Source organism: Chiloscyllium punctatum, chromosome 7 (assembly GCF_047496795.1).
Source record: "Chiloscyllium punctatum isolate Juve2018m chromosome 7, sChiPun1.3, whole genome shotgun sequence".
In the NCBI taxonomy this organism is placed as follows: Eukaryota; Metazoa; Chordata; class Chondrichthyes; order Orectolobiformes; family Hemiscylliidae; genus Chiloscyllium; species Chiloscyllium punctatum.
In genome coordinates, this window is record NC_092745.1 from 58,351,734 (window position 1) to 58,367,525 (window position 15,792).

Below are 15,792 nucleotides of genomic sequence, written 5' to 3' on the forward strand. Positions count from 1 at the left end.
GGTTAGGACAGCCCTGGTTTAAACAAGTTTTGCATAGGTCCGCATCCAATTGTCTCAAGATCACGTATCAAATTTTAATGATTCTGTTGCATTTATCTGAAATTTCTAATGATAACAGATCTTTGCGTTCTGATTAAAATTTTATCAATGAGACACTGTCAACACTGTTTTCAAATCTGAAGGATAACAAAAATAACTAAGCAAGCTGGCAAGAAAGAAATAAGAGCATTAATTGAAGAGAGTTACCTTAGCTTTAAAAACTAGTTTCAATGGTCAGGAGCTACAAATTACCCTGGTGTTGAAAGCTGCATACCCCTGTTGAGAATGTAGTTCACCATTTACCTCCAAATGTCTAGCAAATGAGGTATAATGTGGATAAATGTACAATTATCTACTTTGGTAGCAAAAAGCAGGAAGACAGATTATTATCTGAATGTTGTAGATTGTAAAAGGGGGAGGTGCAACAAGACATGAGGGCCTTTGTACATCAGTCACTGAAAGTAAGCGTGCAGATGCAGCAGGTGGTCAGGAATTCAAATGGTATGTTGGCCTTGCTGGCAAGAGGACTCGAGTACAGGAGCAGGGATGTCTTGCTGCAGTTGCAATGGCCTTGTTACCAGAAGAAGGATGTTCTAGCTATAGAGGGAGTGCATTGAAGATTTATCAGACTGATTCTTGAAGTGGCAGAACTTAAGTAAGAAGTAAGACTACATCAGTTAGGACTATATTCACTGGAGTTTAGAAGAATGAGGGGATCTCCTAAAAACCTACAAAAGTCTAAAAGTGGAGACAGTAAATGCAGGAAGGATGTTCCCAATAACCAGGTATTTGATAACCAACTTTTTGGAGTGAAGACATAATCAGAAATGACAGTTGTCAAAGCTTAAATAATAGTTCAGGGATAATTTTCAAAGTCTAAAACCAAGCATTGGATTTGTCAGAAATAGTTTTATACTGCTAAATTAAACGGGTAGATCTCTTTGCTTGTAATTCCATGATAATTTTGAAATGAACTCCAGAGCTGCAAGTCTTTAACATTTAACATCAATGTATTGCAATATTGACAACTCTTCAGAAGTAAATCACTTTGGAATATGCTGCACAGTAAAATTTCAAGACTTTTTAGTTACAACAGTTGATGTTCTATTTTACATCTTGGAGAAGTGACACCAAATCCTGTTGAGTGCAAGTTCCAATCACTGGTATGCAAAATCAGCAATTTTTAAACTTATAGCTCCCAATGATAGTATTGGCTATCCATACAAGAATACAGAAATATTCATACGTAGCAACAGAAACAGTAAACAACCGAGACACACAGTGCAGGGAGCACTGAAATCGCCTAGCTCCTAACTGAAAGTGTAAGGCTGAAACTTGTTGATTGCCTATGTATTTCAATCAAATTATATCCTCATCCATGCAAATCAATTCTTAATTGACAAATCCTACAATACTTCCAGTAGTTCCTCAGCATGAATCCCCGTGTCTTCTGAACCTAGCCTGCTCAATCATCAGTGACAAAATCTTCAACTGTTGCAGTCTTAACACTCTCAAGTTATTTTCTCCCAACTGTTCTCCCCTTGCTATAGTTCACTCCACTTTCAAAAAGCTTTTCAAAACTTTTCTAACCGCTCAATAGAATTTACCCCTTTATTCTTAAAAAGCCACCTGTGTAAACTCAAACCAGTTCCCTAACTTAGTACAGAAGGGAATGTTTAACAATATTGAATAGCTTGAAGATATCAACTTGGTTACTTTAGTATTTTATATAGAGATCATGAAGGGATCAAAAAGGTGGAAAAAAGCAATTTGTTTTTAAAAACAGGTGCACGTTTACTTTGAATGAGTTGCTACAGATTACAACCCCATTCTTATGGAAAACAAATACTGCAGTCCCATTTGACAGAAGTGGTTGATCTGATCAGCAACACCTGTTTTCATGCAGGTGAAGCTATTTCACTTTTTGATGTTTTCAAGTTGTAACACTGTGTGATAGTTTGCAGAGTGCAAGTTTCAAATTGTTAGCTCTGCTGTGATTCCCAAACAGGACTTGGGAAATTACTTAACTCTACTTGCAAAGAAAATCTTTTCCACTAATGTTGTCACCCATCATTAAGCTCTACACAGATAATCAATTAAAGCATAAACATTGCTGAAATGGGCTATTACACTATTAAGAACAATGTTCCCTTTCATTTTTCTTCCCTCAGCAAGGCCTGCTTGTTACACTGAGTGGTCCCTTTAAGATTGTGGTACAGGTTTTGTTCACACATCTTAATGGAGCGGTTCTTATGCATGGCCAGTTCATCCCCTTAGCAAAACATTTTGAACTCCTGCATAACACACACCTTGGAGGGAGCACTGATTGGGTTGCCCTAGTACATGCATCTTATTTTGATTTAATTCCCAATTGCTCCATTTATACATTTGTTATTAAACTGCTAGTTTTCTTTTCTATTTTGATTTTTGTGGCTTATTAGGTATATTCCTATGTCCTATGCCAGCAACAGATTTGGTACTTGGCATTGCTTCAGTTTATGTACTTGTAATCCTTTTTGTCTGATTAATATTTTATCAAGTAGCAGCAAGTCCCTTGGAGGCAGTAGTATAATCTGATCAGATCTGATATTGCTCAGTGTAGCCTTTATGATGTGGGCAGATTCAATAGCAGTAGAACTAACTTACTTTGCAAGTCCTAACTGTAAGCAGCTCCATATTCATAGAGTGGTATACTTTATTTTAAAGAAAATTCTTTGTTTATTATTGATGCTACAGTGTGTGTTCTTTGTAGACATGTTTAGGCTTAACTACAGGTGGCAAGCTGAGAAAATTTTCCATTAAGTTATGAAGCATTAATACGCTTAGTAGACTATCTCCTGAAGCTCAAATAAAAGTCATCTGCCTCTCAAAAATGCTCAACTCTTGATGTATTTTAAAGTTGGTAATTATACACTGCTAAGCATGCAGGATTTTTTCCAGTTTACTAGTTCGTGTTTCTTGCTGGATATTCAGCTAAATTGTAAACTGTGCTTCTGATTAACTTTTATTGTGTAATATATTTTATCTCTGTCATATGCACTTAATGTTTTCCTTTGTGTGTTGACAGTGTTGGATTCTCTATCCTAACACACTCATTTAACAGTAAGACAGGTAACATAGCACCTGAGTACTGTTGTATGCCAACCCAGCTTTTTTCTTGTTGAGCCTAATGGTACAATTTAGCATTCACAATGAATGGCAACAGGCAGATTAATGGGAAATCCACTGTTATTCCAAGTCTTTATTCTCTTCAATGAAATTAAACAAAGTAATTGGCCTTACACTAGAATCACAACAAGCCTTTTAACAGTGCTTAGCTTTTACTAGTGGTGAGTGTGTGGTGCTGGAAAAGCACAGCAGGTCGGGCAGCATCTGAGGAGCAGAAGAATCGACGTTTTGGGCATAAGCCGAGAGAGGACTTATGCCGGAAACGTTGATGCGCCTGCTCTTCGGATGCTGCCCGATCTGCTGTGCTTTTCCAGCACCCCACACTCTCAACTCTGAACACCAGCATTTGCAGTCCTCACTTTCTCCTTTTTACTAGTGGTGATTGTGTTAGAGAAGGAGATAAATGGGGCAAATAGGCACATATTGTGTTGCACAACCAAATACTTGTAATGCTGGAAAGCAGAAATAATAATGCTGAATGTTAGAATTACTCAGCAAGTCGAGCAGTATCTGTGGAAAGGGACACAGTTGACATTTAGATCAATGATCCTTCATATTTGATGTCTCTCTAGTTTACCTATGGTATATATCTGGATGTGAAAATCAAAACATTGTGGATAGACCTCCATCTAAAACAGATGGAAATTATAGTCTAATGCTGAATCTCTATATATTTTCTTCTTCTGTGTTTATTCTGGCAGTTATTTGGGGTCTTACAGGAGTAATTGGGAAGCATCAGTTGCCCTTCTCTACAATGGCAAGTTAACTTGCCCAAGTCAGGAGAATGCATCTTTGAGAACTTTAATCTTTTTCGTTAAGCACCACTGAGGCAGCCTGACAGCATTTGGTCCTCCCTGTTTCACCTGCTGTTGCTATGTGGTCCTGATGGAGAAAAGCAGAATAATGAGTGTTTTACTTAAAATGTATTTGTTTAAATGTTTTTTGTTTTAATAAAAGTATTGATTACAGGCCATCAATAAATAGAGATCTGCGAGTATATAAGGAGCTCTCGTATCATCAGTGGCACTCTTTATAAAAGTTAATGAAATTTTCTGTGATTCTGTGGTTGTTTAGAAGGACAGAATTTAGGTAAATCATGTTCTCATACAAATCATTAATTCTTCAGTGCTAGTACTTACAATATTTAACATGTAATCCATGGTTGTCGTGTTTGTACCTCAGGTCGCAGTAGGATTGAAATTACACTCTGTCCACCAGCAGTGGATAGAGAATCTTGACCTTTGACATAATTTTTCTTTGTTTCTTGATATTTATTTAATTTGAAGGGCAGGGTCACTGTTTAACACTAGCTTCTTGCGAAGAATGCTATTTGAAGCAGTGCAGCATGGAATTGAAGATATCCAGCCTCTGCTGAAGAACTTGATCTGTGAATCTGAATGCACAACCCTGAAGCACTATTCGATATTTGGACCAGTGAGCTACAGCAATCAAGGTCAGTTCACCCAGTGATGTAGTTTTGTAAGGATTTTGAAAGTGGAAATGACAAGCGATTTTAGAGGAACTTTAATAGAAGAATCACTGCTACTCCTAATTTAGATTTGGATTTGGTGTTTTAGTTAGTAAAAACGGAGTATTTAAACTGTGCAGATCAGGAAGGCTGCTTTGTGTTAAATTGGGTGGTTTCAACTTAAGCAACATTTAGGAAACTATAACTGGCCTCATTGTCCCTCATTAGAAAGGAGAAAATTCAACTAGAATTCCCAGTCCTGATTAAGAGTATCATTGTGAGCAATAGTTAGAGGGCATATCAGATTCTATTACATGACTTTGTGATGCTTTTATCTGACAACACTCTTGTCAAAGGCCAAATGAAGGACTGTTGTTGAACCAACTGTAAGAAGAGCAATTAACTTGCAGATCACACCCAGATGTGCTTGAGGTATAGGTGTGATCATTGCTTCTCAGAGGCAAAGGGCCAAGGCTTTTTGTGCATCAGTTGATGATTATTGTGATTGCTTTACAAACATGAATCATCTGTTGTGGGTGCAGTAATGCACACAACAACACCAAATGTTGTGGTTATCTCGTAAAACTGTCAGCACAAAAGGTAATCGAAATTGACTACAACAATTGTTGCTAACTTTACAAGATACATGTGATAAAAGTTAACTAACAATCTGAAGTGATTTGGAGACTATAGATTTATCACAGTGCAATTCACCAGCATTTCAACCCTGTAGTAAGATTAGTGACTTTAGTCGCACCATTATTTTTGATAATTACAAATTTTTCTTTACACAAATTGCTTTTGAGCACAATAGTTTCTGACCTGGCTGCCAATTTCCTGCCTGTTTATGACCTGCCCATGTTGTATTAGCAGCTCTCAAAACTGCAACTAGTTTAGTTGAATCTGCTAAAATGTTGCACTTAACAATTCAACAATCAAAAAATTCAGCTTTAATTTATATTCTTTTTAAAATGTTTATTCCTTCTAAAATATTTTTGTATGTTGTATTTGTTAGCATGTTTTCTCTCCATAATTGATCTTGCAATGCAGTCTTCTGTGTCCAGTTTGGATTTTATTTTTTTTTGTTGTGCTCTCCAGGGAAAGCACTTGCATTCACTTTAGTTTAGCAAAGCTGTTACTAGTACAATGCATAACATTATCAAACTAGCTTCCATCAATGGTAGATGTCTTTCCTCTTGTTTTAGATTGAAAGCTCACATCTCATCTGTAGGATTTGAATAGAAAGCCTAAGCTGAAGTGCTGCATTGTTGGAAATGTCTACTTTGAGAAGAAATATTAAACCAAGGCCCATTTGACCTGTTAATGTTATTTTAAAATACTTCATGACACTACTTGAGGAATGGCAGTTGAGTAACTACTAACATGTTAGCAGGACAGGATAACTACTTTTTTAATATTAAAATAACTATACTTCAAAAGTAATTTGTTGACTCTAAACTGGTTTGGACTGCCTGAGGGTATGAAAAAAATATGTACAAGTCCTTCCTATTATTTAGACATACAAAGAACCCTTCCAAATAAATTTATGTGAAATAAGGTAAAATCTCTTAATTGATGTTCAACACACTTGCATTTTAATTTACTATGGCTCAGCTGAAGATGAACTGTTATAAGTCTTTCTTTTACATAATGCAGAGTTATCTCGGTGAATCCAGTATTCTATTCCAGTTGACAAAACCAACTTAGTAAAGATGTGGGTAACTGTCAGTCTTACCTGTCCAGTTGAAAATGCATTCCCCACTTGTTCTATCAGTTGCTTTTCTCAGAAAAGTAGGTCCCGCTGACAGCAGCAATATTACATATTAGCTTGTAACATTGTGGCTCCTCTTCCTTGACAGTTGCTTTCAAGGTTATCCATGAGTGTTCTAACATTCCAAATCACAATGTAGAGTTTTCTTTCTTTGACCATGAAAACTTTTTGGAGATGTCTACTGTGTTCAGCAATCAGCTGTATTTGCTTTCCTTGAAGTCTTCAGGATTCCCAGCATGTTTATCTTGTTGGGACTGATGCTGCTAAATTAATTCTTCATATCCCATGCTGATCACCATTTTGTATGTGCTGCCATCTGTATCTTCTAAGTGAATGGTTTTTAAGGGCTTCTGTGGTCTAGTGTGTGTAAGTAGTGCCCTTCTTGTCCAGTAAGCAGAGTATTGTAGAAATAAAATGTAGTTTGTTGTTTCTCAGTCCTTACAGGTTGTATGAATGGGCTGTACATTGATGTAAAGACTGTTGGGAAGACCTAGCCATAGGTCCATCTCCCATGAAAACCTATCTCCCTCGTTTTCAGCAAGTCCTTCTAAAATCATCATTGTGGATGGTGCTTATGCACTAAAGCAGCATTAGCCCTCTCAGACTCATGTGCAATAAATTAGACCTATTGTATCCATTAAGAGAAAATGGCATGTTTTACACGCCAGTTTCTTTGCATGAGATATATACATAATCTTCTCTTCCTAACAAAGCCAGATTGTGCAGTGTTCCTTTAAGATTTCCAAACTACTCCAGTTAGGCTGTTCAAACACTTTGAGAAATCATTTGCAGCTACCAAGCTATCAGGTCCACAAAGCAAAACTGTTTGACTGGTCATCAGAGTGATAGCATAGGTTACAGTGAAAGTGGGATGGGTATCACGGACTCATCTTGCAATCTAGAATCATTGCTTGACCAGTTGACACCAAAATAAAGTATGTTGTGATCACTTCATCTTTGAAATATGTTCACCTTTTTATCCTGTCCAAATAGGAAACTATTCGTTCACCCAAGACTAATCTGTCATTGAATGAAGTGGAGTGATCTGAACCCAAATACCTTGAATCTGCCTTAGTCTCTTCTATACTCCAGTGTGGCAACTTCTGATTTAAGATCTTAATGTTTTTTGTAAATATTTTTATTGAGAAAAAGATTTTGAGATTTTTATTAAAATACTTCAAGATAGTATAACAATTTTATCATATAAAAACAATATCAGTAAACAAACTACTACTCTACTCCACAAACAATTGAGAAAAAAAAGAAAAACCTACGCAAACTACAATTCAATAAATAACAAAATCAAAAAAAAATTAAATGGAGGTGAACAAAGGCAAATTAAATTAAATTAAGTTACAACACTCAGTGCAATCCCACCAAAGCTCCCCATTACCGGGAGCATCAGTTGGCATACCCATATTTGTTTGAAATTCGTCCACCAAGGGGTCCCTGGCTCGCCAGACACTGCCCTCATGACTACACACAGCCCCTAATCATTATAGCCGACAAGTTCGCATCTATATAGTTCAAAAAGGGCTGCCACGTCTTATGAGAAAGTTCAGTTTTCTCGTGCATCATACTCATGAGGAAGTGCGGGGGATGCGCTCCATAACTAATCTACACCACCCCGAGAATCCCGGGGGATTTTCCGACATCCAACTCATCAGAATGTTCTTCCTCTCACAAAATGAAAGAATATTAACAGTTTCTTCCTGTACACGTCCAAAGAGGGGTGATTTGGCAAACCCAAGAGGAGGGACACCGGATCTACCCTGATCTCGGTTCCCAAGACCCCTTCCAGAACACTCAGTATAGCATCCCAATATCTACTAAGCTTGTGGCGTGACCACAAGCAAAGAGTAAGAGTACCAATATCTGTTTTATACATGGGGCATGTTGGGGACGCTCCTGTCTTAAATTTCGCAAGCCGCTCCAGTGCCAAATAAGCCCTGTGGCGTAGCTTCAGTTGTATAGCCTGCGTCCTATTGCAAATCAAAACCTTCCTTACATTCTCCCAAATATCCTCCCATGCCTCTGACGAGATCTCCACCCCCAGTTCCTGAGTCCAGATTCCGCATAGTTGCTCAACGTCTTTCGAGACACAACCTTCTAATAAATGATAGAGGGTGCTGACTAACAGAATACCCATCGACTGAAGTACTCTCCACATCCGACTAATAGGGACTAACCATTAATGTAGTCTTTTTCTGTATAAAGTCCCTAATCTGAAAGTAATGAAAGAGGTCCTTCCTAGATAGTTCATATTTCAGGCTCAGCTTCTTGCAAGACATCATGACCATCCCATCAAATAAATCTCCCAAACAGGACACTCCGCTAAGACTCCCAGAGCCTAAAGCCAGAATCCATTGATCCTGGCTGGAACCCTAATATTCCTATAATGGGAGTAAAAGGGGAAGTTTTTTGTAAATTGCCCTCACCTTGTTGCATCATTCTCCATGCTTTAACTGTGTTAAGGACAATCTGATTCCTGAAATGGTCCATAACAGTCCTCATCTTGTCAATAAACAGCAAATTAGTGAGGGGTCATTTTGCCTGGGAGGCCTCGATGCCCGTCCAGATTGACCGCGGGTCCTGGAAAGCTCAATCAGCCACATAGAATAATAGAGAACTCCGTTGACATTTCTTAATAGCTGGGAAATCCACACCTCCCATCCCCTGCAGAAGCTGCAGTTTTGCCAGCTTAATAAGAGCTGCCTATGACACCAGAGTAAAAACCATGCCGACTGTTAAGTCTCCGTAGCGCTTGCCCAGGCAGCATCAAAGGGAGCATTCATGTGGGATATAATAAATGAGGAAGAACATTCATTTTGACAGAGTTATTCTACCCAACCAGGATATCGGAATATCCTCCCAGCGCCAAAAGTCCTGTCTTATCCTCTCTGCATAAAGTTAGCTTTGTGATAAAAATGCTTAAATACAGGAAACCTCCCTGTGACCATCTGAAAGGGAATAGGATTCCACCCCCAAGATCGGGTACTCTAATAAAAACCCCCACAGACATGGCCTTCGACTTCATAAAATTGAATTTATATCCAGAGAAAGAGTCAAATAGATTAATCACTTGTATTAAACAGGGCACAGGTATCATCGGGTCAGTTAGAAAGAGGAGAATGTCATCTGCATAAAGGGTGATCTTATGCCCTCCTGATTCTCCCTCCGGGGCAAGTATATTGAGGACCCTCCGGATGATCTCTGCCAATGGCTCAATCACCAATGTAAATAGTAACGGTGAAAGGGGGCACCCTTGTTGGCTACCTCTATTAATACTAAAATTGTCAGACCTTATACCATTAGTGTCACTATATAACACTGCCGTCTACCTGGCAAAGACCACTCCAAGTCCAAACCATTGCAGGACATAAGAGGTACAGCCACTCCACCCAGACAAACGCTTACTCTGCATTCAAGGAGACCACCAAGCCCGGAATCGACACTTGCTGGCATACTTAAATCATAGTATTCTTCTAGTATTATTAGAAGACCTGCAGCCCCTAATAAAACCCGTCTGCTCCTCCTTTATGATGAAGGACAAAACCTTCTCCAACCTTAACACCAGCATTTTCGAAAAAATTTTAAAATCCACATTTAATAACTATATAGGCCTGTACAGAGTACAATCCTCTGGTGCTTTCCCTGTCTTGAGAATAAAAGATATATTTGCTTCTCTCAGAGAATGGGAGACAGTCCTGACTGTACGAATAATTGTACTTATCCAACATTGGTCCAGCAGCAATGTTTATAATCTCCTTATAAAACTCACTCTGAAATCCGTCTGGGCCAGGCGCTTTACCACTCTGGAGCTGCCTCACCGCCTCCTGAATCTCTTGGATTGTCAGAGAGGCATTCAAAAGAGACGCCTGATCTCAAGTTACACCTAAGAGGTCCAGGGTCTTAAAAAAGGACTCCATCTTCTTCGTCGCCATCTCCATCTGTCCTCACATCCCTTCAACCGGTACAGCTCAGAGTAGAACTGCCTGCATGCTGCGTTAATCTTTTTGGAATCACAAGTGAGCGTACCACCACCTCTCTAATGGATATGATAGATTGGGGGGCACTCTTCTTTGTGGTCAGGTATGCCAGAGATCTACCCGGTTTATCACCATCCTCTAATAACCTCTGCTTTGCAAAGGAAATTTCCCTCTTTGCTGTCTTGGCAAGCGCAGCATTCAGAGTAGCCCTGAGAGCTATTATCTGCTGCAACTTGGTGACAGAAGGTCTGTCAAAGTATGCTGTCTCAGCTGCCATCAGCCAGGCCTCAAGCATATGCTGCTGCTCTCCCCTCTGCCCCTGCAGGTCGCCGAGTAAGAAATAATCAAACCCCTTTCATAGGCCTTGGCAGTCTCCCAGAGCACTGACAGATTATTGACTGTACCCAAATTAATGTCCCAAAAAACTTTTAGTTCCTGCGATAAATACTTAATAAATGTGCTCTCCTTCAGGAGGAAAGGATTCATGCGCCAATGCCGCAAGCCTGTCCCATCACCACTGGCCTTAACCTCCCATATACTGCCGCATGATCAGAAATGCCTATGTTTCCAAAACAGCACCAAATTCAAAAAAGCCATTGGGGCAAAAAAGAACATTGCATTCCTCGTATAGCACTTATGTTGGTGAAAGAAAAAGGTGAAATCCCTACCCTCAGGGTGAAGACATCTCCACATATGCACCTACCCCAGCTCCCTGTTTAGGTCTATTAGCTGCCTGGATTGTAGGGATATACCCAAAGGCCCCTAGGCATCCTATCCACCTCTGGGTTCATAAGTCTGTTAAAGTCTCCTTCTGTACTTGCATGATGTGCCCCAAGGGCCCTCAACCTGGAAAGTGCATCTGTTAAAAATTTGAGGGGCTGTGCCAGGGGGCAATCGACATTCAAGATCATTCTAACTCATACTTGTACAAAGTAAGTAATTAACTAACTAAGCAGAGATGGCTGGGCAGGTGATGTGCTGTTGCTGTATGATGTGGGAGCTGGCTGATCCCATTGTGAACGGCAGTGACCACATCTGCAGCAAGTGTTGGTTGCTGGAAGAACTCCGGATCAGAGTTGATGATCTGGAATCTGAGCTTCAAACACTGCGGCACATCCGGGAGGGGGAGAGTTACCTGGATGCTTTGTTTCAGGAGGCAGTCACACCTGGGAGATTAATTAATTCACACTCAGCTAGTGATCAGGCACAAAAGAGTGTGACTGTGAGTGAGGCAGGTAGGGGGAACCAGAGTTCAGGAGTGGAGAAGCCTCAGCCCTTGACCTTGTCCAACAGGTACAAGATTCTTGCTCCCTGTTCGGATGAGGAAAAGGGCTCTGGACAGGATGAGCCAACTGACCAAGGCACCATGGTGCAGAAGGCCATTCAAAAGGGGGGAGCTAATAGACAAGTAGTGGTTATAGGGGATTCTATAATTAGGGGGACAGATAGTATCCTTTGCAAGCCGGATCGGGAGTCTCGCATGTTGTGTTGCCTGCCCAGTGCCAGGGTGCGAGACATCTCTGACCGACTTGAAAGGATATTGGAGCGGGAGGGGGAGGATCCAGTTGTTGTGGTCCACGTTGGTACCAACAACATAGGCAAGACTAGGGTGGAGGACCTGTTTGGGCATTACGAAGCACTAGGCAGGAAATTGAAGCACAGGTCCTCAAGGGTCATAATCTCCGGATTACTGCCCGAGCCACGTGCCAATTGGCATAGGGACAAGAAAATTAGGCAAGTAAACACGTGGCTAAGGGATTGGTGTGGGAAAGAGGGATTCCATTTCATGGGGCATTGGCATCAGTTTTGGAACAGGGGGGATCTGTACCGTTGGGACGGTCTCCACCTGAACCGATCAGGTACCAATGTTCTAGCGAAGAGGATAAATAGGGTGGTCAGTAGGACTTTAAACTTCTGAGTTGGGGGGAAGGGAAAGTGAAAGCGACAGGGAGTATGGAGGTAAATGGAAAGATAAGCAGCAGGATAGCATGTTTCCAGGCGGATTTAAAATTGAGGCAGACTGAGAATGCAGAAAAAAGCAAGGATAACTTAGGACATATGACTTCCAACATCTCTAATGATAAGGAAGTTAGCATTAAGGCACTTTACCTGAATGCTGGTAGCATTCATAACAAAGCCGATGAACTAATGGCACAGATAATAGTGAATGATTATGATGTAGTAGGCATCACAGAGACTTGGTTACAGGGGGGTCAGGACTGGCAGTTAAACCTCCATGGTTTTTCAACTTATCGCAAAGACAGAGAGGTGGGCAGAGGGAGTGGGGTTGCCTTGTTAGTTAAGAACAAAATTAAATCTATGGTATTGAATGACATAGCGTCGGATGATGTGGAGTCTGTGTGGGTGGAATTGAGGAACCACAAAGGCAAAAAAACCATAATTGGAGTTGTGTATAGACCTCCTAACAGTGGTCAGGACCAGGGACGCAACATGTACTGGGAAATAGAGAAGGCATGTCAGAAAGGCAAGGTTACATTGATCATGGGAGACTTCAATATGCAGGTGGACTGGGTAAATAATGTTGCTAGTGGATCTAAAGAAAGGGAATTCATGGAATGCTTACAGGATGGCTTTTTGGAACAGCTTGTCATGGAGCCCACAAGAGAGCAGGCTATTCTGGACCTAGTGCTTTGCAATGAACCAGACTTTATAAAAGATCTTAAAGTAAGGGAACCCTTAGGAAGTAGCGACCATAATATGGTAGAGTTCAGTCTGGCGTTTGAAAGGGAGAAGGCAAAATCGGATGTAATGGTGTTACAGTTGAATAAAGGTAATTATGAGGGCATGAGAGAGGAACTGACTAAAATAGACTGGAAGCAGAGGCTAACCGGGAAGACAGTAGAGCAAAAATGGCAGGAGTTTGTAGGTATAATTGAGGACACTGTACAGAGGTTCATTCCCAAGAAAAGAAGGATTAACCGGGGAGGGATTAGACAACCTTGGCTGACAAAGGAAGTCAGGAAATGTATTAAAGAAAAAGAGAGATCCTATAAAGTGGCTAAGAACAGTGGGAAATCAGAAGATTGGGAAGGATACAAAAGCAAACAGAGGATAACAAAGAGTGTAAAAAGAAATGAGAGGATCAAATATGAAGGTAGGCTAGCCAGTAATATTAGAAATAATAGTAAAAGTTTCTTTCAGTACATAAGAAACAAACGACAGGTAAAAGTAGACATTGGGCCACTTCAAACTGATGCAGGCAGCCTAGTGATGGGAGATAAGGAAATAGCAGGAGAACTTAATAAGTACTTTGCGTCAGTTTTCACAGTGGAAGACATGAGTAATATCCCAAAAATTAAAGGGTGTCATGGGGCTGAGTTGAGTATGGTTGCCATTACGAAAGAGATAGTGCTAGAAAAGTTAAAAAGTCTTAAAATTGATAAATCTCCTGGCCCCGATGGGATACACCCTAGAGTTCTAAGAGAGGTGGCTGAGGAAATAGCAGAGGCATTGGTTGAGATCTTTCAAGAGTCACTGGAGTCAGGAAAGGTCCCGGATGATTGGAAGATGGCTGTTGTAACCCCCTTGTTCAAAAAAAGGATCAAGGCAAAAGATGGAAAATTATAGGCCAATCAGCTTAACCTCGGTTAGATTAGATTAGATTACTTACAGTGTGGAAACAGGCCCTTCGGCCCAACATGTCCACACCGCCCCGCCGAAGCGCAACCCACCCACACCCCTACATCTACCCCTTACCTAACACTACGGGCAATTTAGCATGGCCAATTCACCTGACCTGCACATCTTTGGACTGTGGGAGGAAACCGGAGCACCCGGAGGAAACCCACGCAGACACGGGGAGAATGTGCAAACTCCACACAGAGAGTCGCCTGAGGCGGGAATTGAACCCGGGTCTCTGGCGCTGTGAGGCAGCAGTGCTAACCACTGTGCCACCGTGCCGCCCTAGAAAGTAGTCCATGCTTTTATTCTTTTTGCCAAAGTGCAAGACCTCGCACTTGCTCACGTTAAATTCCATCAGCCATTTCCTGGACCACTCTCCCAACCTGTCTAGATCCTTCTGTAGCCTCCCCACTTCCTCAGTACTACCTGCCTGTCCACCTAACTTCGTATCATCGGCAAACTTCGCTAGAATGCCCCCGGTTCCCTCATCCAAATCATTAATATATAATGCGAACCTACTTTCTAAATGGTGAGAAAATTAATAAAGCCAAAGCACAAAGGGATCTGGGAGTGCTAGTGGAGGATTCTCTAAAGGTAAACATGCAGGTTGAGTCTGTGATTAAGAAAGCGAATGCAATGTTGTCTCTTATCTCAAGAGGGTTGGAATATAAAAGCAGAGATGTACTACTAAGACTTTATAAAGCTCTGGTTAGGCCCCATTTGGAGTACTGTGTCCAGTTTTGGTCCCCACACCTCAGGAAGGACATACTGGCACTGGAACGTGTCCAGCGGAGATTCACACGGATGATCCTTGGAATGACAGGTCTAGCATATGAGGAACGGCTGAGGATACTGGGATTGTATTCGTTGGAGTTTAGAAGATTAAGGGGAGACTTAATAGAGACGTACAAAATAATACATGGCTTGGAAAAGGTGGATGCTAGGAAATTGTTTCCGTTAGGCGAGGAGACTAGGACCCGTGGACACAGCCTTAGAATTAGAGGGGGTCATTTCAGAACAGAAATGCGGAGACATTTCTTCAGCCAGAGAGTGGTGGGCCTGTGGAATTCATTGCCACGGAGTGCAGTGGAAGCCGGGACGCTAAATGTCTTCAAGGCCGAGATTGATAGATTCTTGTTGTCTAGAGGAGTTAAGGGCTACGGGGAGAACGCTGGTAAGTGGAGCTGAAATGCGCATCAGCCATGATTGAATGGCGGAGTGGACTCGATGGGCCGAATGGCCTTACTTCCACTCCTATGTCTTATGGTCTTAAGATCCCGTACTCCTCTGCATGTATTAAAGCTTTAAGAATCATAAATTGCCCATGTTCATCCTTAATTTGGTCTAACAGCTTAAATGGGAAATTCTTCTGGATAATTATAGCAACTCCTCTACTTTTTGAATTAAAGGATGAGAAAAACAACCAGCCAAACCCTCCCTGCTGTAACTGCTCCGTATCAGTTAGATGTGTTTCTTGCAGCAAGGCTACATCGACCCTTTCTTTTCTAAGGCTTGAAAGTATCTTTTTTCTCTTAATGAGTGAATGACTCCCCTTAACATTCCAGGTGCACCATTTAAACGAACGGTTAGCCATAGCCGTCCAGAACAGTCCTTGACCCCCCCCGCCCCCACCGTGGGAGGGCGAACCCATTTATAGCACACTGAGTGAAAACAGTAAGCACTTCGTATAAACTTGAAAATACAACTACAAAAAC

At 41.1% G+C, this 15,792-nt stretch overlaps 1 protein-coding gene across 4 annotated transcripts in view; it reads left to right on the forward strand.

Annotated features, from left to right (window-relative positions):
• Positions 1-15,792, forward strand: part of trmt1l (tRNA methyltransferase 1-like) — a 76,804-nt gene that overhangs the window by 47,636 nt on the left and 13,376 nt on the right. For all 4 annotated transcript variants that reach the window (XM_072573650.1, XM_072573653.1, XM_072573651.1 and 1 more), the window contains one exon: positions 4,494-4,660. In XM_072573650.1, the coding sequence (XP_072429751.1) occupies positions 4,494-4,660 (167 nt within the window). The remainder of the gene's footprint in view (positions 1-4,493; positions 4,661-15,792) is intronic.